General features: G+C 45.4%; 2 protein-coding genes across 6 annotated transcripts in view; one reads left to right on the forward strand and one right to left on the reverse strand.

Moving 5' to 3' along the window:
• Positions 1–2102: 2102 nt before the first annotated feature.
• On the reverse strand, positions 2103–23506 carry LOC109276658 (uncharacterized). Its single transcript, XM_019465755.2, has 2 exons — positions 23124–23506; positions 2103–2715 (listed from the first exon to the last, which is right to left on the reverse strand). The coding sequence occupies exons 1-2, from the start codon at positions 23480–23482 to the stop codon at positions 2493–2495; spliced, it is 582 nt and encodes a 193-aa protein (XP_019321300.2). The 5' UTR covers positions 23483–23506; the 3' UTR covers positions 2103–2492.
• Positions 22603–27576, forward strand: part of UAP1 (UDP-N-acetylglucosamine pyrophosphorylase 1) — a 40652-nt gene continuing 35678 nt past the window's right edge. For all 5 annotated transcript variants that reach the window (XM_019465750.2, XM_053908939.1, XM_019465749.2 and 2 more), the window contains exon 1: positions 22603–22831. The gene's annotated coding sequence lies outside the window, so the exon portion shown is untranslated. The remainder of the gene's footprint in view (positions 22832–27576) is intronic.

Consider the following 27576-nt stretch of genomic DNA (forward strand, 5'->3'; position numbering starts at 1 on the left):
TTGTGGGTTCAAACCCCACATCTGGCCCTGTGCTGACAGTGTGGAGCCTGGAGCCTGCTTCAGATTCATATCTTCCTGTCTCTCTGCCCCTCCCCCACTCGCACTCTCACTTTCTCGCTCCCTCTCTCAAAAATAAACAAACATCACACAAAAAAATTAAAAACATGCGGTGTTTTATTGTAATTTCTAGTTTTCTGTTATGTTTTAATATCTTCATTTACATATGAAATAAAAGTAATACTCAGATCAGTTCAAAGGAAAGTAAGTGACGAAGGCTGCACATTTAAATACCAGCTAAATCAGATGTCTCCCAGAGTTACGAAGATCGGGCCACCGGCTCTGGGACACGGACCTCTAAACAAACCTGTTCAGTTGAACTTGTAAAGCAGGGGGAGCGTAGTGATTTTTCCTGTTGGAAAATAGCAGACCAGAAGCGAAAGATAGCTACTTTACAATTAGAACATCTACATTTTTAAGACCATGATCCTTTAAAGAGAGATCAGTGACACATTGAGGAAAATATTAAATAAAGTTGAGATTTTGAATTTTTTTTTTAAAGTTTATTTATTTTTGACAGAGACAGTGCAAGCGTGAGCTGGGGAGGGACAGAGAGAGTGGGAGACACAGAATCTGAAGCAGGCTCCAGGCTCCGAGCTGTCAGCACGGAGCCCGATGCGGGGCTCGAACTCACGAACTGAGATCACGACCTGGGCCAAAGTCGGACGCCCAACTGACTGAGCCACCCAGGCGCCCCGATAAAGTTGAGATTTTGTAATAACCTGTCGAAGATGAAGCTTTAAGAATTGCGGGGGATTGATTGATTGAGAAAGAGATCGAAAGTATGAGCAGAGGAGGGGCAGAGAGAGAGAGAGGGAGGGAGAGAGAATCTTAAGTAGGCTTCTCTATCTGTGTGGAGCCTGATGTGGGGCTTGAACTCACGAACCCATGAGATCATGACCTGAACCAAGATCAAAGCCGGATGCTTAGCCCACTGAGGCACCCCCGCGCCCCACCAGAGCAGTCTTGAACAGAAGCCTATTTAAACGGAGAGTTGGAAGGATAGTACCAATGGACTCCAAATACCCTTCACCTAGATTCCCCTATTGTTAACGTTTTGCCACATTTGTTCTATCTCTTGCTCTTTCCCGTTTATGTCCACAGGTAAATGTAACCCTTTTTTCCCTGAACTATTTGAAAGTTGCCGGTATCCCGACATTTGACCCCCAAGTCAAACAGTTCAGTATGCCTCTCCTGCCGGTAGACGTTGCCCTCTGTGAACCGTGATACCTTATCACAGCCTCAGAATTTAGCATCGATACAGAAATACCCAGTGCCCACTTTGTATTCCTTTTTTCCCCCATTGTCTCAATCTTTTATAACCTTTTTCCCCTACCTGGGACCCAGGCAAGACTCTTTTGTATGTAACGTCTATTTAAAATTTGTGGGATGTTAGTGTTCTGTAGAATACTTTGGGAAAACCTAGTTTGGATTGTATAACTACGGGTCCCTATTGTTGCCATTTAATGAGTGCTAGCTCTTCTTCAAAAAGGTGTTTTCTTAGGGGAGACAATATTGACTGTATATATTGTCATTTGCATCTCCCAGTTACGATTGTAGACGAAAGCAGATGTATTGTTTTTAAGGTTTCTTTTTTAATGTTTATTTTTGACAGAGAGAGAGAGACAGAACATGAGCGGGGGAGGGGCAGAGAGAGAGGGAGACACAGAATCTGAAGCAAGGTCCAGGCTCCGAGCTGTCAGCACAGAGCCCGATGCGGGGCTCAAACCCACGAACCTTGAGATCGCGACCTGAGCCGAAGTCGGATGCTTAACTGACTGAGCCACCCAGGCGCCCCAGAAGAAAGCAGATTTATGGTTACTAAGTACCTGAACATGCCTGACAAAATAGTAAATATACAAAAAGTTAACCAACTCTTTTCATGATGATGCACTGAAAATTTAATACGTTCATTGCTAACCATGTACAGACAGACCCATGAGAGATTTTTTAAAAATGCTGTTTCTAATTACATTTTTTCTTACAAGTTCCATGCTCAAAGAAAATTTGGAAAAAACGGTATTTTCCTTCCTGTCTTTTTTTTTTGTAAGATTAAATTTTTAAGTTTATTTATTTATTTTGAAAGAGCGAGTAGGGGCAGAGAGAGAGAATTCCAAGCAGGGGCTCAAACCTATGAACTGTGAGATCGTGACCTGAGCCGAAACTAAGAGTCAGACGCTTAACCGGCTGAGCCACCCTGGTGTCCCCTTCCTGTCTTTTCACTGTGTCACTAAGTATGGATCTTGGGGCAGAGGAATGGTATATGTTTCAGGGCCCAAACTTCTAAAAAGATATTTTAATTGGGATGTGTGACCTTAAGAGGAAAAGGAAGGAGAAAGTAGGATCCAACGAACCATCATAATTGACAAATGTCCTAGTGATCATTAATAACAAAATGAACTTTCTGGTACACAGAGTTCCATGACAAATAATACTTACCACATGTTTGGAAACCATCCCAGACAAAACCCCAGGACCGCTGCTGATTTATGAGGTGCGGGAAAGTTTTTGACTCCATGAGGCATTCTGGTCCCATTTGTTGTCTTACATCCTGCGTCTCTGCCTTCTGGGAAGTCAGTGGTGGGGTCATCAAAGTGACCCACTCGGGGTTGGTTGTTCCCGAAAGGAAAGGAGGGCATGAGCATAGCTGTTGCTCGCCTGGAATAATATGAGTCTGTCACATCGAATGTGGAGGTTTCTGTCTAATGATGTCTGTCATTACTCATTACTTCTAGTATTATTAGATTAATCATAATGTGTATGGACCTTGATCATACTCAGTAATTCTAAGAGCTAGGGAAAATTCTGTTTTTAGCCACAATAGCCAAAGGGCCATTTCTTACTCCGTCAGGAATAACAAGTCTTTAACTTTCCTCTACAATCGTAGTGTCTAGATAGCTTCTATTTTTTATCTCTTTCCTCATGCTCTTTCTTATGATCTAGGTGACCATAGTCCTTCTCATTCAGCTTCAACTTTTATGCCAAGCACAGGCAAAAGATTATTTCATCCCATGACTGACATGTCAAACATCTTACCGGGTGATTCCATTCGAATGACTTGTGGACCCCTAAAATCTCGATAGGACCCAACCCCAAATGCTGTCTTTATGCCTGTGGGGCAAAGAACCATAGTTGTTGCAGACTACTAGCAGAGTTGAATATATCAAAACCCAAAGCATTTATATAAGGCCACATTTGAGTTTACGGAGGACAAAGGTCACAGTGCAGCCAGGTCTCACGCAGGGGTAGGAACCAGAAACGGGGAAGGTGCCGGGGCGCTCTCTGATTTGTTTCTTCCTCTCTGCTCTTTTGGGGGTGTGCCTGCGTTATTCTCCTCCTCCCCCTCCTCTTCCTGCTAATTCTATTACTATACTGCTCTCTTCCCTCTGCTTCTCCATCCACTGATGGAGGGCGGTTGCCCACCCACAGGTAAAATTCCAGCCGCAGTTAAAAACTCTGGCTTTCTGTAAGTCCAGTCGCAAGTTACCAGAAGACAGTATTTAATTGGCACAGGGTTTTTAAGTGTCCATTCTAGATCAATAAGCTATGACCGGATATTGAACTACACTCTGCAAAGACTATTGTGGACTCTTCCTTTGGAGAGGGGACAGTGTTCACAGAAGAGACAGTTGCCCCTTAGCTAGGGAGATAACTAACTCAAAACTTACGTCGACTGTACTCTCTCCTGGTAATAGCCCATTCACCTAGCGCCCTGCATCAGAAACGTAGGCGACCTCTGTGTCTCCCTCGCTGTCAGCATGCAGTCAGCTCAGTGCTGCCCAGGAAACACCTTAAATATCTTTTAAAAATGTTTGTTAAGTTTATTTACTTATTTTGAGAAAGAGTGAGAGTGGGGCAGGGGCAGATAGAGAGGAAGAGAGAATCCCACGCAGGCTCCGTGTTGTCAGCCCAGAGCCTGACCTGGGACTCGATCCCACCAACCGTGAAATTGTGACCTGAGCTGAAATGAAGAGTCTCACGCTTAGCCGGATGAGCCACCCAGCGCCCCTAACACCTTAAATATCTCTTAAGTTTTGTCATTGAACTTCGTACCCATTGTCAGCAGCGTGTTTGGGACCCTCACTGTCTCTTGTTTGAACTATGACAGAGCACTTCCTGCCTTCAAGCTCCGCTGTGCCAACAGAGTTAACAATTCTGTTCCGATCGGATTCTTCTGTGTCTTGAAGCTCTTCAGTGCCTCCCCAAATGTAGGCAGTGATTCCCACACTTTCTGGATCAAAAGATTATCTGGGGTGCTGATTAAAAACACACATTCCCGGTTACTCCTTCTGGAATTGTAAATTTGTGGTAGGGCCTGGTCATCTGTGGTTTTGTTCCTTCTTGTTTTTTTATATACAGAGAGACCCCATACGTGAGCAGCGTAAGGGCAGAGAGAGAGGGAAAAAGAGAGAGAATCTTAAGCAGGCTCCGTGCCCAGTGCAGAGCTCGATGAAGGACTTGATCTCATGACTGTGAGATCATGATGTGAGCCAAAATCAAGATGCTTAACCGACTGAGCCACCCGGGTGCCCTTTGGTTGTGTGTGTGTGTGTGTGTGTGTGTGTGTTTATTTTTGAGAAAGAGAGAGCATGAGCAGGGGAGGGGCAGGAAGAGAGAGAGAGAGAATCCCAAGCAGCCTCTGCACTGTCAGCGTGGAGCCTGATGCAGGGCTCGAACTCAAGAACCTCGAGATCGTGACCTGAGCCAAAACTGTAAGGGTTAAATTATAGTGTAGGGCTTAACGCTTAGCTTGAAAAATAACAACTTTGTTCTGACACTGAAGGTCAAAAGATAACAGCCTTGCTTTTACTCTTGTAAATCATACTTCATACTCTTGTGAATCAGGCTTTACCAAGGAAGGAAACAAAAGCTCAGAAAAAGAGCATCAGAGACAAGGTCAAGGAGATCCACTGGTTGCAACTTAGCGGCAGAAAGTCTAAAATAATCACCTCATTCGATAACTGTTTCTGACTCATCTGGCAACTGTTTCTAACTCATCTGGGAACTGTTTCTCTGTTCTGTTCCCAGGTTATGATGAAACGATGTGATCGGCTTTAAAAACTCTGTACCCCGGCTGTTTGGGGCCTCACTCTTATCAAGAGTGTTGGTCCCGATCGGTTGGCCTTGCCTCTCGTTGTAATAAACTTTGTTGTGACTGTCACTGGTGCCCGTAGCATTCTGTTTCAGGAGTCGTGTGGATGCAACAAAACCAAGAGTCGGACGCTTAACCGACTGAGCCACCCGGGCGCCCTGGTCGTCTATGTTTTTAACATGCATGCCAGTTGCTTCCCATGGTTGCCAACCTCTTGTCCATATGCCCTGCCCACTGCTCCCCAGCTCTGCCCTGGGCGGGAGGCCGTGTGTTCCAGGATCCGCCGAGAGTGCTCCCTGTTTCTGCGGTCACTGCTTGGCCAACAACCGCTCGCCCTTTCAGAATCAGCCCGCCTACCGCGATCTTTGTAACCTGGTGGTTGCCCGGCCCGGTCAACCACTCCTTCGTTCATGCCCCGTCCACTCTTGCGCTCTGCCTCCATTAGAATTTCTTCACACTAAATAACGTTTCTCTGTTTCTTCCCCTTCCTAGTGTGAGAGCTTCAAGAGCAGTGACTGTCTTACTCATCTTGTAGAGAAAAGGACATCTGTTATAATGAGAATGCTATAATAATTTCTGCCAGGGGATGAGGGAGCTAAAAAAACGAAGAAACCCAAAAGAGATACCCCTCCCCTCTGAGCCGTGTCCTGAGCTTCCTGGTATGAAGTCGTCAGGCCAGTGGAGACCAAATGGCTCCTGTTTGCTGAGAGCACAGCTGGAGAGTGTAGGTTCGGTGCGTGCCTACAGCAAGCTTCCTGGTGTTGCACCAGAGACTTCCACAGACCTAACACGCAGTGGCAGCCCCCCCTCCCCTGACAGGTGCGGGGCACCTGCTGCTAAGCTTACCCCATGGTTGACATCTGCAGGACCGAGAGTTAGGCATGCCCCTCCCCGGTTGACCGGTCAGTTCACTGCTGTTCCTCCAGAAATGAGCAGGGGGGTGTGAGGAGCAGCAAGATGAGATTAAAGGAGCATCTGTCTTCCACACAGAGCATCAGGAGTGGGGACGAAGCGTTCCCCCTCAACACTTGGAATCAGAGGCGGCTCCCGGCTCGTGGTGAGACAGTGTCTCAGGGCGCCTGGGTGGCTCAGCCCGTTGGGCGACTGACTCTTGGTTTCGGCTCAGGTCATGATCTCACAGTTCGGGAGTTCGAGCCCTGCACTGGGCTCCGTGCCAGCGGTGCTGAGCCTGCTTGGGATCCTCTCTCTCCCTCTCTCTCTGCCCCTCCCCTGCTCGCGCTCTCTGTCTCTCTCAGAATAAATGAGTAAACTTAAAAAAAAGTGAAAAAACAAAACACTGTCTTCTCATTGCTGTGTACCCCTCAAGGACAGGATCTGACTTTCAGATTATAGTCAAGAAAGAGAACTTAGACGTTGGTGCTTTGATGATGGGTAACATGGAGCTATAGTCCCTGACCTAGGCTGTTCCAACGTGGTGTTTTGAGGGTCACTTCTGTGGCTTTGGCGAGTTGTAATTCTGCCCCTCGCAATGGCTTCCATCCATTATTCGGGTATCTGTTCATGCACATGACACGACTATCTTCGTCTTCCTCTCCAAAGGAGAGGGCAGGGAAGTCAGCTACGTGGCTAATCCTTAGGCAATAAGGAAGGTCTGGCAAGGGCTGGTCGCCCGCACCACATTGGTTAGCATCACAAGTGGACGTAGATGGTCAGGGATGAAGGAAGGAACGGAAGGTTCTTTTCAATTTTAATGCCTGTTCTTTTTAATGCTATCCCCCCCCCCCCAATATCTTTTTGGACAGGGCATTAGGGCCATTTGCTGACTTACAAAGACCAAGTTACTAGGGTGAAAGACAGAAATGATCAGATGCCAAACGTATGTATGTGTGTGTGTGTGTGTGTGTGTGTGAGTGAGACAGACAGACTGACAGAACTGAGGAAGTGACTAGGAAGTGAAGACAGTAAGGCACATTCGAGTGCTAAAGGGACCCTATGACTCATCTGTCATTTTGAAGGAGAGACCCCATCACAGCTGCTTAAAGACGGCAAGCCTTGGTCTCCTCGTTTGTAAGAGGTAATAATTGCATTCGTGCCCCGACACTGTGCTGACCGAATGTGCCAGTTCACATGGGACACCGGAGCAAGGTGGGTTTTCTTCCCTCTTTGCCTCGTTCTCCTCATCCCCGAGTTACTCTGATCCTTTCTGGCTGCAAGTTGATCTTTTTAGAACTTTTTCCCTACAGTGCTAGCTCTATTTGTTTGACCATTTTGGTTTGATTACACAGGTCACCCTGACCACATTTGATAGAAGGAAAATCCCAAAGAGCAGGGAATTTTAGCAAATCCATACTTTTTATTATTATTTTTAATGTTTATTTATTTGTGAGATAGAGAGAGAGAAAGCAGAGGAGGGGCAGTGAGAGAGAGAGAGAGAGAGGGAGAGAGAGAGAATCCCAAGCAGGCTCCAAGAGGGCATCGAGAAGCCCCACACGGGGCTCGATCCCACCAACTGTGAGATCATGATCCGAGCCGAAATCAAGATTCACTTAGTAGACTGAGCCTTCCAGGCGCCCCCATACTTTTCATTTCTAACAACATTACATTTAAAAAAACCCATTTCTATTTGCAACTGTGGAAAATGTGTCAACTACAATGGATCTGGAAACAAGGTTGTAAAATCTCTGTGCTTCATTCTGACTGTTATGGCTGTTTCAAATCTTTTCATTAAACTTTCAAGCCTGTCAAACAATAATTAAAATATAAATTACATATCGTTGACTCTTTCAGGTTGTTGGCAAAAATAAATATGGCACCCGTCAACATTTTATTAAGTAGGAAAATGACTATATATATTATGGTTAACCTCATAAATACAATTTGACTGTCAGTATTAAGTGTGGATTTGGACGAGATTCGGGCTTCGGATTGTAAGAATATTTTTTCCTTCCAAGACAAAGACACCTTCATTTTCATTATAACGTAAAGCTCTGTGAAAAGGTCAAAGAAGACTATCACTACAAATGAAAAAACTCAGTAAGTGGGCTATGATTACTTGACAAGGATATTTCACTGTTGATGTAGGTGTGGGCTAACCCTAACCCTAACCCTAACCCTAACCCTAACGCTAGTCCTAAAACACTGACCCTAAACCTAACCCTAAAACGCTAACCTTAAAACCCTAACCCTAACCCTAAAACCCTAACCCTAACCCTAACCCTATCCCTAACCCTGTGGGGGCCAAATGGTTCTGAAGCTGTTTAATATGTCAGGAGTAAAATTCTGTGGCCTCATTCAGTCTGTCCCCAGGGTGGCCTGAATTTCAAACCCTAAGTCTCTCTGTAATTATACTTTTCACAACCGACTTCAATGAAACTGAATGATTTCCTGTGTGTGCCCCACGTCCGTATGCTCCACGTAGATTGACTACATTTCTTTGATAAAATTCACACTTGCTCATTACTCATGGTATTTCTCTGAGTTCCAGGAACGTGATCTGGGACATTAATTTTCTAGTTTCCAAGGGAAAGCAAGAGGCTGGGAATGACGGGCATGAATTGGATCTGACTGTGACGCGTCTCAACCTCGTGGTGGCCCGAGTTCATGGGCCCCTCATTACTCCCGCACCCCTTGGTGTTCTGCCCTTCCCAAGCTCCGTAGCAACTTGAAACCACAGCCTTTTTATGGAAAAATAAACTTCTCAGTAAAGGGTAAGTCCAGTAGCTTAACAACCCGATGAATGCTCCAAGGCCATCGGTAGAAGAGGACAGGTTGGGCTGGTGACGCTGAGTTAGCAACCCAGCGGCACGTCCTGCCTGAGCCTGCTGGCTAGCAGAACCCCTCGCTTTCTAGTCCAGCGAATTCGGATGATATATGAACGTTGTATTTCCCATTTGGATATTTCCCATCCGAAGACATTGTTTGTAGTAAAAAGGGCCACCAGATTTAAAAATATATGTATTCTAGATGGGGTGATTATGATCCTAGGTATAACCCTTAAGAACAAGCATTCTTACCAGGAAAAAAAAAAACTTCTTACCAGGGAGGGGCGCCTGGGTGACTCAGCCGGGTAAACGTCTGACTTTGGCTTAAGTCATGATCTCATGGTTTGTGGGTTTGAGCCCCACATCGGACTCTGTGCTGACAGCTCAGAGCCTGGAACCTACTTCAGATTCTGTGTCTCCCTCTCTCTCTGTCCCTCACCTGCTTGCGCTCTGTCTCTCTATCTCAAAAAATAAATAATAAGCATTAAAAAAAAAAAAAGTACATATTGGGATGCCTGGGTGGCTCAGTCAGTTAAGCACCTGATTCTTGGTTTTTGCTCCAGGCATGATCTCATGGTTTGTGAGATTCAGCCCCATGTCGAGCTCTGTGCTGGCAGTGCAGAAGCCTGTTTGGGACTCTCTCCCTTTCTCTCTGCCCCTACCCTGCTCACACGCACTCTTTCTCAAAATAAGTAAATAAACATTTAAAAAAAAACAAGTACATATTGCATTTATAGGTTATAAAAAGCTTAAAATCATTATTTTTATTTATTTAAAATTTTTTAACGTTTTATTTATTTTTGAGAGAGACAGAGACAGAGCATGAGCGTGGGAGGGGCAGAGAGAGAGGGAGACACAGAATCTGAAGCAGGCTCCAGGCTCTGAGCTGTCAGCATAGAGTCTGACGCGAGACTCGAACTCACAAATCGTGAGATCATGACCTGAGCTGAAGTCGGACGCCCAACCGACGGAGCCACCCAGACGCCCCTAAAATCATTATTTCAAAGAGAAATTGTGCATGTGAGAATGTATCATGCCAGTAACCTGGTATTTGCTCAGTAAATGTAAGCCCCCTGTTATCTCTGATAAAAAAGGAACTTCCGGCAAGAAAAACCAAGTAACAATGAGCCTTCTAGAGCAATAACCTTCTTTGATAGGATGGGAGCATCTCCATTGCTGCCCTGAGCAGCCAAAATTATAAATCAGTGGCTGTTCTAAGAGTTACACCCTTTGAGAATCTATTCTGTATTATTCAGAGAGCAGCATTTCCAGCAGCAAATCCTTCCCCCCCCCCCCCAAACAACTTTAAAAGTAGACAATAATTTTGAAACACAATTATTTCAGGGCTCTGGGAAAAGAGTGAAGAAAAAAAAACCAAGAAGCATTTATTTAGGAGGCTGTGCTGAGGTTCTGCATATGCAGTGTGTGTCTGCCGTGTTCTTGGGGGGGAGGGGGTGCTTCCCCTCCCAGCCCTCCTGATTCTGCAGTGACTGAGGCGGGGTGGCTATGAAAGCATTAGGGCTGGAGGGAGCTGCTTCGTTTTGGGTGGAAAGTGAGAAACCCACATCCAATGGCACTATCCCTACGATTAGCAGATTTGCTCAGACATAAATGAGTGGCCTTCTTATGCTGTAAGAGTTATACCTCAAAAAATGAAGGCACGTTAAGAATATTCCCAGATACGGTGTTTAAGTATGTTCCTTTTATACCGACTTTCTCGAGGGTTTTAATTAAGAAAGAATGCTGAATTTTGTCAAATGCTTTTTCTGCATTGATTGACAGGATCATATGGTTCTTTTCTTTTATTAATGTGATGTATCACATTCATTGATTTGCAAATGTTGAACCAACCTTGCAGCCCAGGAATGAATCCCACTTGATCATGGTGAATAATTCTTTTTATATGCTGTTGAATTCAATTTGCTAGTATCTTATTGAGAATTTTTGCATCCATATTCATCAAGGATATTGGCCTGTAGTTCTCTTTTTTTGCTGAGTCTCTGTCTGGTTTAGGAATCAAAGTAATGCTGGCTTCACAGAATGAGTCTGGAAGTTTTCCTTCCCCTTCTATTTTTTGGAACAGCTTGAGAAGGATAAGTATTATCTCTGCTTTAAATGTCTGGTAGAATTCCCCAGGGAAGCCATCTGGTCCTGGACTCTTATTTGTTGGGAGATTTTTGGTAACTGATTCAATTTCTTCCCTGGTTATGGGTTTGTTCAAGTTTTCTATTTCTTCCTGTTTGAGTTTTGGAAGTGTGTGGGTGTTTGGGAATTTGTCCATTTCTTCCAGGTTGTCCAGTTTGTTGGCATATAATTTTTCATTGTATTCCCTGGTAATTGCTTGTATTTCTGAGGGATTGGTTGTAATAATCCCGTTTTCATTCATGATTTTATCTATTTGGGTCATCTCCCTTTTCTTTTTGAGAAGCCTGGCTGGTGCAGCCACTCTGGAAAACAGTGTGGTGGTTCCTCAAAAAATTAAAAATAGATCTACCCTATGACCCAGCAATAGCACTGCTAGAAATTTACCCAAGGGATACAGGAGTGCTGATGCATAGGGGCACTTGTACCCCAGTGTTTATAGCAGCACTCTCAACAATAGCCAAATGATGGAAAGAGCCTAAATGTCCATCGACTGATGAATGGATAAAGAAATTGTGGTTTTGGGGCACCTGGGTGGCTCAGTCGGTTAAGCGTCCGACTTTGCTCAGGTCATGATCTCACGGTTCGTGAGTTTGAGCCCTGTGTCAGGTTCTGTGCTGACAGCTCAGAGCCTGGAGCCTGCTTCGGATTCTGTGTCTCCCTCTCTCTCTCTCCCCCTCCTCAACTCGTGCTCTGTTTCTCTCTCTCTCTCAAAAGTAAATAAACATTAAAAAAAATCTAAAAAAAAAAAAGAAATTGTGGTTTATATACACAATGGAATTGTGTATATAATTCCATATAGGAACCATAGGAGACTCTTTTTTTTCTCTCCAATATATGAAATTTATTGTCAAATTGGTTTCCATACAACACCCAGTGCTCATCCCAAAAGGTGCCCTCCTCAATACCCATCACCCACCCTCCTCTCCCTCCCACCCCCCATCAACCCTCAGTTTGTTCTCAGTTTTTAAGAGTCTCTTATGCTTTGGCTCTCTCCCACTCTAACCTCTTTTTTTTTTTTTTTCCTTCCCCTCCCCCATGGGTTTCTGTTAAGTTTCTCAGGATCCACATAAGAGTGAAACCATATGGTATCTGTCTTTCTCTGTATGGCTTATTTCACTTAGCATCACACTCTCCAGTTCCATCCATGTTGCTACAAAGGGCCATATTTCATTCTTTCTCATTGCCACGTAGTATTCCATTGTGTATATAAGCCACAATTTCTTTATCCATTCATCAGTCGATGGACATTTAGGCTCTTTCCATCATTTGGCTATTGTTGAGAGTGCTGCTATAAACACTGGGGTACAAGTGCCCCTATGCATCAGCACTCCTGTATCCCTTGGGTAAATTCCTAGCAGTGCTATTGCTGGGTCATAGGGTAGATCTATTTTTAATTTTTTGAGGAACCTCCACACTGTTTTCCAGAGTGGCTGCACCAATTTGCATTCCCACCAACAGTGCAAGAGGGTTCCCGTTTCTCCACATCCTCTCCAGCATCTATAGTAGGAGACTCTTAAAAACTGAGAAAAAACTGAGGGTTGATGGGGGGTGGGGGAAAGGGGAAAGTGGGTGATGGGCATGGAGGAGGGCACCTGTGGGGATGAGTACTGGGTGTGGTATGGAAACCGATTCGACAATAAATTTCATATTTAAAAAAAATATCCCCAGATAGGGGCGCCTGGGTGGCTCAGTCGGGTGAGCGACCGACTCTTAGCTTTGGTTCAGGTCATGATCTCACAACCCACGGGTTCCAGCCCCGCATGGGACTCTATGCTGGTGGTGCAGAGCTTGCCTGGACTTCTCTCTCCTTCTCTCTCCATCTCTCTCTGCCCCTCCTCCACATGTGCTCGCTCTCGCTCTCTCTCAAAAATAAATAAACATTAAAAAAAATGAAAGTAAAAACATAAACATATTCCCAGTTAAAAAAAAAAAAAGTCTTAGAGAAACTGTTGCTAGCTGGCCTGCTTCAAGAAGTAGAAAAGACGTACTTCAGGCTGTAAGGAGGTGACGCGGGGTGGGAGAATCCACAGGAAAAAGTCACTTCATGTTTCTAAGCACCTAAGAAATAATGGAAATTTATCTATAGTTTAGTTTATAAATTACTAAAGGATTTGCATACATCATTTAAGCAAATTTGGGACTTAATTTGTCCAAAATGTCCTTCACTGTGCTTAGCAAATGTCAAGTCCATTTGTTTAATATTGAAATTCTGGAAATCTGCCCCCCCCTTTTTTTTTTAATGTTTATCTTTGAGAAAGAGACAGAGAGAGAGAAAGAGAGAGAGAGAGAGAGAGAGAGAGGGGGAGGGGCAGAGAGAGAGGGAGACACAGAATCCGAAGCAGCTCCAGGCTCCCAGCTGTCAGCACTGACCCCGACGCAGGGCTCGAACCCACGAACCGTGAGATCATGACCTGAGCTAAAGTCGGATGCTTAACCGACCAACCCCGGTGCCCCTGGAAATCTGCCCATCTTATAACAGTAAATCATGTTTAGCACATAGTTCATAGATGCTTTTATTAGACTGTGAAGAAAATGGGTGATGAAAAAAAATGGCCAAAATAATTTTCAGAAAATGTTCTTAATTTTTGTGGTCAGAACACTTTCAAGTGCATAATTGGAAATAATTTACATTGTTGTGTTAATTTGATGCTTGCTTTCTTCATCCTAAAAACAATGGAAACCAGCTATAATCATGTGAGTCACCAACTGCCATTTGCTAAGTTCCATTTATATTTTCATTTTTCTAATTTAGCAAATTACTATTTCTGTGTACTAAATTGTGGCCTAAACCTGTCTTTTGTAGCTAACAATAAACAACAGTCTTTAAACAGTTATTTAATAAAAAGGGAGCTCCAGACAAAATATCACAACTTTAAAAAATAATAGTGATAACAGAACCTGATAAAACCTAATATTAATAGAAAAGTATATTCAGTGACACGTAAATAAAAGGACACACCAGCCTTTAAAAAACACAAACCGGGGGTTGCCTGGGTGACTCAGTCGGCTGAGCGTTGGACTCTTGATTTCCGCTCAGGTCATGATCTCACCGTTTGTGAGTTCGAGCCCCGCATCGGGCTCTGTGCTGACAGTGCAGAGCCTGCTTGGGATTCTCTCTCTGCCCCTCCCCACTTGTGCACACTTGCACGCACACTCTCCCTCTCAAAAAAAATAAAATAAACTTAAAAATAAAAACACTCGGATATCAGTAGAATCGTATCACGATGTCATTTAACGATGGATGTTTGCGAGTGGAAGAGTGGAAAGGATTTGTTCTATTCTTGGGTGACCTGTTTATATTTTATCGCTTATTCATTATGACTGCAGAAAATACAGCACGACTGTGTTTGCTCTTTTCCTATCAAGAAAAGAATCTCTTTTAATGGCAGCCTTATGGCCAAGACATGCTTAGTCGGAAGTTACTCCAGTGAAATGCCACAAGAGTCATGGGTTTGTAAGCAAACTCCAGGGTGTCTGTTCTAAAACTTGGCGGTGGGACGTGAGCTCAGCTAGGGTGGGGTGTGATGGGCCACGTGAAATCCGACTTTCTGAGAAGGTGCTGCCCCTCCCAGTCTCCTGGGCAGGGTGAGGGTGGTGGTAGTTTAAGACGTACTGAGAACCATAGGGGCGTCAGTAACCGACCCATGATCTCATGGTTTGTGGGATCAAGCCCTGAGTCAGGCTCTGCACTGACAGCACGGGGCCTGCTTGGGACTCTCCCTCTCTCTCTGCCCCTCCCCCACTGATGCACGCTAAATGAATGAATAAATAAATAAATAAATAAATAAATAGTACTTAGAACCATAATTGTGAATAGGAACTGTTTTATGTGGCAGGCCCTTGGGGTAATTTTCATTTCCTTTTCTCTCTACCTTTGTCTTCCTTCCTTCCTCTCTGTCTCTCCCTCTTCCCTCCGCTGCTTTCCTTCCTCCTGACTTTCCTCCCTCCCCTCCTGCCTTCTCTCTTTTCTGCATTCTGAATTTTAATGTTTGCAATACTTGTGTAATAAAATTAAGAAAAAGCTTCTGGGGGCACCTGGTTGCCTCAGTCGGTTAAGCGTCTGACTTTGGCCTAGGTCATGATCTTGCCATTTCTGAGTTCGAGTCCTGTGTCAGGCTCTGTGCTGACAGCTCAGAGCTGGAGCCTGTTTCCCATTCTGTGTCTTCCTCTCTCTCTCTCTCCCAGCCCCTCCCTCACTTGCGTGCACTCTCTCTCTCTCTCTCAAGTAAATAAACATTTAAAAAATTTAAAAAAAGAAAGACTTCTAAAAATACTAAAAATTTCTAGTATTTGAATTTTCTGCTTTTACTCTTTTTTTTTTTTCACTACAAAAAGGAAAATAAGAAAGAAGTTTCAAGCAATACCAGCTGTGCAAAGGGGTCCTTTGTGCCCTTGCTGGGGGGTCAGCAAGGCTCATCACAACAACTGTATAACATAAGAGCCTGGTGCGCAGGCCTTTGACAGCTTCTATCTCTTGCCCCACTCTACAGGCAGAGAAGATGGCTTAGAGAACTCATCAGAAACTTCCCACCACTCTCGGGACCGATTCTAAGCTCCAGTGTGACTAGAGTCTGGGAAACCAGGGCAGGATATGGAGAACACAAAGGGAAAAGGTCGGGAGAAAAGTGTGTGTAGGGGAGACCCTGTCAGACTTTGTGGGTTGTTTGACCATGTTGCGTTTTATTCCAACTGACATGGGAAGCCATGGGAGGGCTTTGAGCAGAGATCATTCTGGCTACTCCATTGAGAATGGCCTGAAGAGGGGCAAGGGTAGAAGCAAGGAGGCCTGTTGGGAGGCGGCTACTGCCACGATCCAGGTAAGCAGTGATGGTGACTGGACCAGAATGGAGGAAGGTGATGGGCAGAACTGGTGGGATTCTGCGTCCACGCTGAAGACAGAGCCCATAGGATCTATGTGGATCAGATCCCAGATGAGAGAAAGTGCCAAGGATGACTCTCAGGTTTTTTGCCTGAGCAACCATGACCATGGAATTACTATAGTGATAAGGAAGATTGAAAGAAATTGGGTTTTTTGGAGGGAGAGGGAGTGGTGTAGGAATAATAGGAATAGAGCAGAAGTTGAGTTAGACATGTTAATTTTGAGATACCTATTAGCAAGCCACGTCCTGGAGTGATATCCTTGGGTCGGCAGGAGGAGATGGGCTGTGGCTCATAGGTGGAGGACGGGACCACGGACTGTTTATTCCCAATACTTGGAGATAAAATAAAAATATGGGCATAGTAGAGGGAGATGAATGGATGGGGTGGCAAGGGCTTGTGCAAGTTCTCTGTTTTCTCAACGAGGAGAAGCAAGGATATCGGCTAAGAGTGAATGTGGGGGACAAGGTAATCAGAGAGTTCTGAGAGACAACGTGTGTGAAATAGTCACCTAGAAGAAAGGCAACACGAGTGGACAAGGGCAGATAGCGTCTAGTATTGGCATAGTGGTTATGAATTTAAAGTGAGACCAGTCAGAATGGTCGCACATTTTTCTCCAACCTATTCTGGTTCAGGGTCTCTCAAAAAAGCTGCAGTCAGAATACCAGCCGGGGCTTAGGTGGGTTTTCTGCATCCAGGGCTCACGGGACTGCACTCAGGGTATCAGCTGGGCCGCATCCTCATCCGGAGGCTAGATTGGGATGGAATCCACTTCCAACACTCAGGTCGTGGCAGAATTTATTTCCTTGTAGGACTGAAAACTCCAGGGGGGGGGGGGTATTTGTTTGCCTCTATTTTTGCCAGTTCAAGGCCACTGTCAGCTCTGGAAGATGTGTGACGTTCCCTGCCACATGGGCCTCTCTGTAGGCAGTTCGCTTCATGACATTTTGTTTCTTTAAGGCCCAGCCAAAGAGTGAAAGTGAGTCCTCTAGCAAGAAGTCTTAATGCAACCCAGTTATGGGACCCATTACTTTTGTCATATAGCATAATGTATTCACGGGAGTGACATCCATCACCTTCTCCTTAGTTAGTTAGAAGCAAGTCACAGGTCCTTCCCATGTTCAAGGGGAAGGGATTATACAATCCAGGAGGCAGGAATCATGGGTGTCACCTTAGAGTCTGTCTGGCACACCATCCAATTCTCAATACCTGATACCCAACAAGCCAAACTTAGGAAACAGTATTTATTTATTTATTTACTTATTTATTATCTTTTTGAGAGAGGGAGTGAGCTGGGAGGCGCAGAAAGGCAGAGAGAGCGAGAGACAGAGAATCCCAAGCAGGTTCCAAGCCCATCATGGAGTTTGATATGGGGTTCTATCTCATGACTGTGACATCGTTACCCAAGACGAAATCAAGAGTCAGATGCTTACGTGACCGAGGTACCCAGGCACCCCAGGAAATAGTATTTTTTTTTTTTTTTGAAAGTTAAGAGTTTTTATTCTGAGTCAGAAACTATTCTAAGCACTTTAAAAATATTAATCCCCACAGCAACCCTAGTAGGTAGGCCCAACTATTATCTCCATTATGGGAGGAGACTGGAGAGAGATATCAATGAACGCCTCTAAGACTTCTCAGCTAATTAACTACAGAGCCGGGACTCAGACTCATGCTCTCTGCCTTCCAAGTCCATACTCTTCTCTATTATGTTAAGTCAAAAACAAAGTCAGTGAATCAATGACACAGGAAATAATTACCCAGCAGGTCAGAGAACCCAAGCAAGTTTTTTTTTTTTTTTTAGCTTTGTTTGTAATGTTTACTCATTTTTGAGAGAGAGAGAGCACGAGTCGGGGAGGGGCAGAGAGAGAGAGAGAGTCACACACACAGAACTCGAAGCAGGCTCCAGGCTCCGAGCTGTCAGCACAGAGCCGGACACGGGGCTCGAACTCACGGACCGTGAGATCATGACCTGACCCGAAGTCAGACGCTCAACTGACTGAGCCACCCAGGCGCCACCCAAGTAAGTTTTGAGTCTATATTTTTGTAACTCCATTTCTAAACCAAGCCATTTGGCACTTTCAGAGACTTTCACTGAGATACGGGGTCTTTCTTCTATTAACACGAAGTAACACAGGCCAAATAGAGTTGTGGAGCCTGGAACGAAAAAAAAAAAATGGGGAGGGACTTGTTGCTGTGCCTGCGATTTCTTGGAGGCGATGTCCCATTTTATCTTTTCCTTATTTACCTGGAAAATATAAAGCAAATTTCATCTGTTGTAGATTCCTAAAGAAAGAATAGGTGATCGGAGACATTGCCAACACTAATGACTTGTGATAGACCTTTGTGGGTCCTGCATAGTGAGTTGAGCAGCCTGGGAGACAAAATGCACAGTAGATCCAAACATGCAGCCCTTACCAGTAGAGCTGAGAAGCCACATTTTGAAAAACTCCTTCACATCTGAGAAACCGTGGTGTTAAAGGTCATGCAGCCATAGGCGGGGTGGGGGGCAGATTTGGAACAAACTATGTTAAGGTTCTGGTTTCAGTGTAGGTCAGAAGCCACTTCGGGCTAAGTTTCTGAGGGATTTCCCCTGGGGATAGTACAACTGTGCATTAGAAAGATCCACTCCAATGGGCCCCCCAAAGTAGGCATTAAATATTTGACCCAGGGTCCCTAATGGTAGTGAGACATTTGTATCGTTACATAGCAATAGACGGCTGACTTCTAATCTTGCTCCTGCTTCGTAATTACCTATTTATTCTATTCTGTCCTTGGGGAAACCACTTCACTTTTGGGAGATTTGGTTTCCTTGTCTGTGAATTAAGGGAGGTGGACCAGATAATCTCTAGCCAACAGCACCACAATGGAATGTCAAGTCCACTCTCCTGCATCATACAGACCTTCTTAAGGTGGAATACTGAGGCTGTACGTCTCCATACTTAATTGCACACCAACACCCTCTTGTTTACTTTCTCCCCAGCTCATTCCACTTTGTTATTTTCGTACTTCCTCGATTGCAGTCGGTTTTGAGGGGCTGTACTTTCAGTAAAAAAAAAAAAAAAAAAAAGTCATCGAACAGGCTGTATCTGTTATTTCACAGTATTTTGAAGCACACCCTGTGCTACAGAAAAGTTAGGGCTTGGGAGGAGTGGTGAGCTAAGTCGGGATGATCTCCTGGGGGAACAAGTACTCATGTCCTAGGAAGCTGTCAACAGGAAAGTCAAAGCCCTAATCCCTCCACCGCCCATGTGTTTGTCTCTTGGAAACAGTGATCTCATGAATGCTCAGACCTACTTTATGGAACTTTTCTTTGAGCCAGACTCTCCTGGTGATTGGATGTACTTCTGAGAAGGAACCTGGGTCCTTTTGGAAGTTCAGTGACCTAGCTGAGGCCCTCGCATTCAGGGCAATGAAGGGAGGACCCCTTTGGAGGCGCCCCACTAAGCCAGTCCGCTGTTTGAAAAATCTGGGTGGCTCGTCCTTGGTTGTACAACACAGGAAAGTGTGGACAGGTGGGCTCATGTCCCACACAATTGCGTGAAAAACAAGCGGGTTCTTTTAGTTGTTAAGTAGCATACCTGCTTTTTTCTTTAAAAAAAATTTTTTTTTTAACATTTATTTATTATCGAGAGACAGAGACAGAGTGTGAGCAGGGGAGGGGCAGAGAAACTGGGAGACACAGAATCTGAGGCAGGCTCTAGGCTCTGAGCTGTCAGCACGGAGCCCGACACGGGGCTCGATCCCACAAACCGCGAGATCATGACCTGAGCTGAAGTCGGACACTTAACCGACTGAGCCACCCAGGAGCCCCAGCATACCTGCTTTTCTGAAATTAAAAGAAATATATACTCTTCCAATTATCAAATACTTTTCACTTTAGAGGTTTAAAAAAAAGTTAGAAAAAATTTAGAAATTTGGGGAACATTTTAGAAAAAAAAAGCATCCAAAAGAATATAAAAAGTACTATAATCCCATTGTCCCTAAAAGACCCAAACATAAGACCTTCTTTTGTATGCCCTTCTGAATTTTTTAATTTGGGTGCTATTGTCTCCTAAATGACCATGTACAGTTGAACCTTGAATTAGTTAAGTTTCCGGGGAGTCAAAGTTATATGAGGGTTTCGGCTGCCTGAGATGTCAGTGCCCCTTACCACCTCTTTGTTCAAGGATCAGCTGTATATAAAAAACACCTTAACGGACAGAAATAGCTCTTCAGAGTAACAAGTTTCTGGATGTTTATCTGGCGAGATGAGATTAAGGCCCTTCTTATGCATAGTAAGTAGGAAAAAAATTGAGCAGAAAGGGTAAAAGTAAAAATTTGATTTTATAATAGTTCATTGAAAACACTGTGCTGGGCCCCAATGCTACCTTGTATATTTAAAGGACTCTTTAATAATGATTTTGCTCTTTATTCATTCATTCATCAAAGATGTATAGAATGCCTCTCATACTCCAGACACTCTTAGATTCTTTCTCATTTAATTTGTACTACACCCATGCGAAGTAGGTATTATCCTCATTTTATAAGCAGAAAATTGAGGTTAAGAGTTGTTAAGCTGACACATAGCCTCTGAGGTTGTGTGATATGTATATATATATATATGTATTATATATATATATATATGTAATATATATATAATATATATATATTAAATGTTTATTTATTTTTGAGAGTGAGAGACAGAGACAGAGTGTGAACTGGGGAGGGGCAGAGAGATAGGGAGACACAGGATCCCAAGCAGGATCCAGGCTCTGAGCTGTCAGCACAGAGCCTGACTCGGGGCTCGAATTCCCGGACCGTGAGACCGTGAGATCATGACCCAAGCCGAAGTCGGATGTTTAACTGTGATTTTGAATCTGCATCTCCCAGTTTGCATTTTTCTAAACTCTCCTATATTTGTCAGGGAGTAGAAACATGGGAGAGTAACAATTAGTATATTTTTTAATTTTTTTAATGTTTATTTTCAATGTTTTTTTAATGTTTATTTATATTTGAGCTGTCAGCACAGAGCCTGACGTGGGGTTTGAACTCACCACCCACTAGATCATGACCTGAGCCAAAACACTGAGCCACCCAGGCGCCTGACAATTAGTATATTTTTAGAAAGCAACTGTGCAAATTCTCTTCCTTTCATTTAAGGTCACAATGCTATCTATATTCAGTTACGTCATTGTGGGCAGGCTTCTAGGTCTCTTTAAGTGGAACCTGAGCATATTAATGGGACTGAATTTGTTCTTCTCAGTTATGAAGGATTTGAGAGAAATGTTCCTTATGGTACTGGGAATCCAAATAACAAGATGCAATGGTGATACTATGGAAAGGTATCCAGGACCTAGAACTAGCAACTGACATAGAGTAAGCACTCAAATAACAATCACTGATGTTTATTAGTGTTCATTCACTCTGTTCTATACTCTTTGCTTGTATTCACTGGTTCAATCCTTACAACAACCCTAAGGGCATTTCTATTATTGTTTCTATTTTATAGGTGAGAAAATTGACGCATGAGTTAATGAACTTGCCAAAGATCACACTCAATAAAAAAGCTGGAATTCTGTCTTCAGATCCCCTGCTCTTAACGACTATACTATAAATCTTTCAAATAAATGGATGACATTCTGGGATCATGAAAAATGGAGAATATTCTAGCTCCTAAATATGAATCTACCAGCATTACTTTTTTTCAGTTACTTAAAGCGGTGGGTGATTGTGCAAACGACAAAGTTAATGAAAAGACCGTGGTACTTGATAAGGTAGAAGAAAGGCACCCGAATGCCTGATACTCTTTATTTAAGGTGCTATGTTAAATCTGTTTTTTTGTTTTGTTTTTTTATTCTCAACATTTGGACTTCTTGCAACACCGTGCAAAGCGCAATGCAGCTCAAAATGTACACGCAGCTTTTAGGAGCCCAGGGCTGAGCATATAAACTGCCATGTGTACACCCACATCAGGTATGTAACAGGACTGACGGTATGCAACAGGCAATTATAAACGGCGGCCGTGCAATGGTCATGAAGGTCATCCAGCAACCAACAGTTTCGTGTCGAATACTGAGGAGGTTAAGTCCACCATCACACAAAACGGACGCCTGGGCTCATTCTCACTAGCGCGCTTTTCATTACTTAAGTCCTCTCTTTTCGTGACTGTGCAAAAGCAAGCGGGCCTGGCTTCCCGCGCTGGGGACCTAAAATGCCATAAAGCAGAAGGCCAGTCGGGGCCCTTCCGGGCATCCGGCTAATCCGAGACGAAACAAGGCCAGCCCAAGGTCGGAGAGTGCCCCAGGTCCGCCCTCCAGGGTCCGTGCGGAGCGACGTCCGCATTTCGCAACCTGCCTCACGGGCGGTCGGAAATCCACCAGCTGCTGGATGACACCGCTCTCCGCCCAACTCCCGATCCGCTTCTGCTTACGGGGTGCGGCCGAGCCAGGGCCAGGCGGGGACCAGGAGCCGCGGGCTGTTACCTCGCGGGACCAGCCGGTGACGCCAGGGCGCTCAGAGCAGGGCGTGAGCGACAGCCCCGGGGCTCCGGTCACGTCCCACAGCTGACGCTGCGCACACCTCTCCCCGCCCGCTGCGCGTCGAGGGGCGAGGCTGCCTGCGGACCGGGTTCCCAGCGCTGCCCCCATTGGGCCAGGGAATGCTGACGCAGAGGCCCCGCCTCCGGCCAGGCCCCGCCCCCCGGCGCCGGCGTCAACGCCGGCGCTCGCGGCGCTGACGTGTCCGGGCGGGCGGTGGCGGCTCCTCCCGGCGCCGGCAGCCACTCGTCGCTGCGAGAGAGGGGCGGGGTGGCCGGGGCCGCGCTCCCCGGGGCCAGCTCGCGGCCCGCCCCGCCGCCCCGGCCCCCCGGATGAGGGTATATATTCGGAGCTGGCGCGGGACGCCGAGGAGTGGCCGCACGGAGCCGGAGCCGGGCGGAGCCGCGATCACGCTGAGGGAGGTGAGCGGCTCCCCGCCCAGTCGGGTCTCCTTCCCCCGCCCCCCGCCAGCCTGGAGGGGACGCCGGGGGCCCGGCCCCACCACGCGCACGCTCCCGGGGCCACGTCGGCGCTCGGCGCCCGAACCTGGCCCTGGCGGAGGAGTCCGCCCCGCGCGCCCCGCAGGCGCTTCCCGTGCTCGGAGACCCCGCTGGGGAGGGCGCCCCTCCCCCGGCTTTGGTCGGGGGGGGGGGGACCCGGATAGGGCAGTGCTTGCAGTCGGGGGTTTGTCGAGCTGCGGGGAGTGGGCCTCACCTGGATGGGGGGCGGGAGCCTTGAGGTTCTGCGGCCGGGGCCTTGCGGACAGGTTCGGCGAGCTCGGGGACCGCGGGGTGGGGACAAGCGGTCGTTGGAACTGTCCGCTGGGAAGGGGGCGGGCTGGCTGGCATCTGAGAGGGAGAGAATTCTGAGGGCGTTGACGGGAGGAGTGGAGACACCTGCGGGGGGACGTGAGCGGGGGACCAAGCCTGCTTGCCCCTTTTGGTTGGTTGGTTGGTTGGTTGGCTGGTTCGAATGCTGGTAGTGGGAGAGGGTGGAGATTGCGGGCTTTCCCCGGGCTTGGCCAGGCAGGAGGGTGGGGATTGGAGGGCTGAGAGCACACATGTGCTGAACATATGGCTTCCTGAAGATTTTATTAAGTTTGGCCTGATGCTCTCCTATGTTTATTTGTGCCCGGTTTCTGAAACGTGAAATCAGGTAGCAGCGATGATGGTAATAGGATGTCATTATGCAGTGCTTTTCGTTTAAGGACTTTTAAGGTGAAATTTTTAGGTGTGGACCAGGGGTTTACAGGAAGCTGAAGGCAGTTTCTGTACCCTGACTGTTGGTGAGTTGGCTCACTTAGCTGGGATTAAGAAAGACTCCGTAGGGTGTGCCGCCAAGCATTTATAGGATTCAGTGGTTATGGCTCAAGTCCAAGGCTGTTTTTCTAAAGTTCTAAGAAGTTTACTTATCAATTTTGGGGGGCATAATATAGCAGCGGAGATAGGGGCAGGAAGGAGACCAGAAAAGGAGAGGAATTTCTTTCATAGTGGCATTTAAATTCTAATAAAGGTATATTTGATAATGGCAGAGTTTTACCAAATTTGTCATTGTTTTTGATGCAGATGTATTAGGCTATGGGCATATACCAAATTCTGTCATAATTTCTACAGCAGATCCTTAACTTTTTCAGACTTTGCTTGTCCAAATAAAAATCCTGGTCTAACACTTGTATTTACGACTGCTTACCATCACACACACATCCACACTTCTCTCTTACCAGAATTATTGGGGAAAATGCTACTATTTTTGTGGTTATTTTTTTGCTTCAAAAAAACCCATGGATAAATTATCCTTACTCAAAACCCAAGTATGATTGTTCTGTCGGGAGCATTTACACAGTTATGTAACTTGGCACTTGTGATCTTGTCAACCTTTGCAGACCACCAGTGGCCTGAGGCCAGGGATCACAGTTTAACCTATAGGGGGAAAAATGCAACCTATAGTTGTCTTATTTGCATGGATCCATTTTTCCCAGGCATCTGAAGGTGGATGGCTGTCTAGTGACTTTTTTAGGAAAAGATTGATTTATATCTTAAAATGTTATCATATTATGTTTGCATATGTGTTTCAATAGGCAGAGGTCTCTCCACTCTTGCCTCTCCTTTGAGGGTGTGTGAGGAAGGCTGGTTTTATCGTCTTCATGAGGAAATGTGTACCCAGGGAGGTGGAACGATTTACACAGGATCAAATGCTGGGGAGGGACCAGGAACTAAGACTCCCAGGTCCTCAGTTACATGGTTCCCTGATCTTCCCACTACAGTATGTTCCTTTAAATCTGGAGCTCCTTTAAATACCGTAGTATAGATGCGACCAAGGCCCCCATTCCTTGGAAAATGGTTTGATGTAAAACTCTCTCAACTGTCTGGTTTTTTTTTTTTTGTTTGTTTACTTGATGTATTTTTTTTAAAGTTTTAAAATTTGTTTATTTTGAGAGAGAGCGAGTGGGGGATGGGCAGAGAGAGAATCCCAAGCAGGCTCTGGCATGGTCAGTGCAGGGCCCCAGGCGGGGCTCGAACTCTTGAACCATGAGATGACTGAGCTTAACCGACTGAGCCACCCAGTGCCCCTACATGATGTATTTTTTTAATTAAAAAATAATGGTGTTATGTCTCTTGAAACCTTTTATCAATCAACAGAAATGCCGTTGAATATCCTAATGCGTGGCCAAGGCTCAGTCTTCTAACTTTTTTTTTTTTTAATCCGTCTACACTTGCCAGGGATCTCTTTTGTTTGATAACTTAATATCTTGTATGGTGATGACCTTGGAAGTTTTATCTTTAGCTCCAGTAGTACCTCTGAACTTTAGACTACTACATTCTGCTGTCTCCTCGCATTTCTATTTGGATGTCTAATAGGCATCTTGAACTTAACGTGACCAAAAGTGAAGTATTGATTCCCCCACTCTAGGCACCTAGTCCTAAACCTGCCCCCCCTCCTACTGTTCCCCACTTCAGCAAATGGCACCACCACTCGAGAGTCCTCTTTGCTGGATTCCTAGCTTTCTCTCTCTCCACATTCCATCCATTACCGAAGCCTGTAGGATTAGAATCGACATTTCATCACTGCTCTAAGCCAGTGTCATCTCATCTAGACTATTGTGGAAGTTTCTTTAAAAAATTTTTTTATATTTATTTACTTTAGAGAGAGAAAGACAGAGATGAGTGGGAGGAGGAGCAGAGAGCAAGGGAGATACAGAATCTCCCTGAAGCCGACTCCAGGCTCTGAGCTGTCAGCATAAGAGCCTGATGTGGGGCTCGAACTCACAAACGGCAAGATCATGACCTCAGCCAGAATCAGGCGCCCGGCTGATTGAGACACCAACCATCTGCTTGCTTCTACTTTTGCCGTCTATTAGTCTTTCCCCCCCAACCTAGGAATGGAATGATCCTTCTGAGACCTCAGTCAGACCGTGATGCTCCCCTCCTCCACATTCTCCAGTGGCTTCCTCAAACCCAAAGTTTTTACTTTGACCCCAAGGGCCTGCTTGATCTGCTCAGTGTCTGTCTGCCTCAGTCACTTGGGCTCACTCTGCTCCTGCTGCGTTGACCTTGCTGTTCCCTGTACATGTCACACGTTGCTGTTTTACAACTGCTGCAGTTACAGCTTCCTGTCCCTAGAATGTTCCTCTCCAGGATTCTGACTTGCTTGCTCTCTCTTCATTCGTACGGACTGTCAGATGTCCCAGAGGTCCTCCCCAACTACCCCATTTAAAATACCCCCCATCGCCTTGTTGGGGTTTCACCCCTTAGCCCGCTTCTGCCTGACGTTTTATGCCTGTCCCTCGTACTGGAACGCGGCATGCACATTGTCACCTTGTGCATTGCCGTGTCTGTGTCACCTACGTGAGCGCCTGGCAGACAGTGAGTGCTCGTTAACTATTCAGGGAATTAACAATGGCACATGACTGTGAAATAATGTTCCTCCATAAACTGTGTACTGATGTATCTTTGCATGTGAAAAGGACACTTTCAGCAGCAGCCTGTTCGTTGGAGGGTAGGCTCGTCATCTCTCTCTCAGTGGAAGTAGCACTGAGAAGTTCAGCCTCATCCGCCCGTTTCCCAACACTGTGCCTTGTTCCTTGAATACGGTTATTTACCAGAGCCGTTTTTCGTGCTCTTGCCGCTGGCTGGAGTTTCTTCTACCGCTTGCACTTTTGGCAGACTTCTTTTTCTGCCACAGTGCCCGACTCAGCAGCTCTCCTCCAGTTCTGGAGGCTGTAGTCGGTGGTCTGGAGCGCAGTTTCGCTTTTATAATAGTAGCTGATGACATTCACGGAGGGCTTTTTTATGTGTTAAGTGCTTCTCATTTGAATTCAGGAATCCTCTTAACCTTAGAGGTAAGTACCGTTTTTATCCTCATTTTACAGACGAGAAAAATTGAGGCACAGAGAAGTTAAGTAACTTGCTCAAGGTCACAGAATTAGGAAATAGTGGCGCGGGGGTCTGAACTCAGCCGTGCTGACTGAGCCCAGTTTCTACCAGTTACACTGACCCTCTTAAATGAGACCTTGGGTTGAATTCTTTGTCTTTCCTCTGTGTATGGAAGTTATTATTGTCTGGTGGAAAGATCATAGGCATCGGAGTCAGGTTTATCTGGGTTAAAATTCCTGATTTTCTACCTACTGGGTAAGTAGCCTTGGGCAAATTACTTAATCTCTTTGAGCCTCGTTTTCCCATTGGTTGTAATTTCACTTATGCCTCCGAACCTGGTGAAGAAAATTCTATTATTCCCATTTTGCAGATGCAGATAACAGAGTCGAAGCTATCTATGACTTGGCCCAAGCAGTAGAACCAGGAATAAAAGTCAGTTCTGTTTGATTCCTTAATCAATAAAGATTCGCTTGAATGAAGCTAGAGTATGTGAGGCAGGCCTTTAAGGATGAGTGAGATTTCAGTACATAGGAGAGTCTAAAGGAAGTACTTGGAGGTAAGGATGAGGGTCTTAGGTGACAGCAGGTAGAATTGTGTCCTACCCTGATAATAAGGTTTCATTTTTGTTTCATATGGAAGCCTTAATTTCGTTAGGAATTGTTGGTAACTCAGAGAGTGCGTTTCGTAAGTAGTACCATTCATTTCACCCTTGAAACATTACATCCCTGAAGTAAATCTAAATAACAAACCCCAAATAAAAGTGGGGAATATAAGTCACTCAATCTTATGTGCTA

The sequence above is a fragment of the Panthera pardus genome, unplaced genomic scaffold, assembly GCF_024362965.1.
Source record: "Panthera pardus isolate Hobbes unplaced genomic scaffold, ASM2436296v1 HiC_scaffold_21, whole genome shotgun sequence".
Taxonomy (NCBI): Eukaryota; Metazoa; Chordata; class Mammalia; order Carnivora; family Felidae; genus Panthera; species Panthera pardus.

Bases quoted from the DNA above. Each gene is read 5' to 3' on its own strand.
- LOC109276658 (XM_019465755.2), bottom strand. From the start codon at position 23,482: ATGTTCAGCACATGTGTGCTCTCAGCCCTCCAATCCCCACCCTCCTGC. The intron at 2,716-23,123 runs GTGAGGCCCACT...ATATTATTCCAG, and splicing joins GGCTCCCGCCCCCCATCCAG to GCGAGCAACAGCTATGCTCA.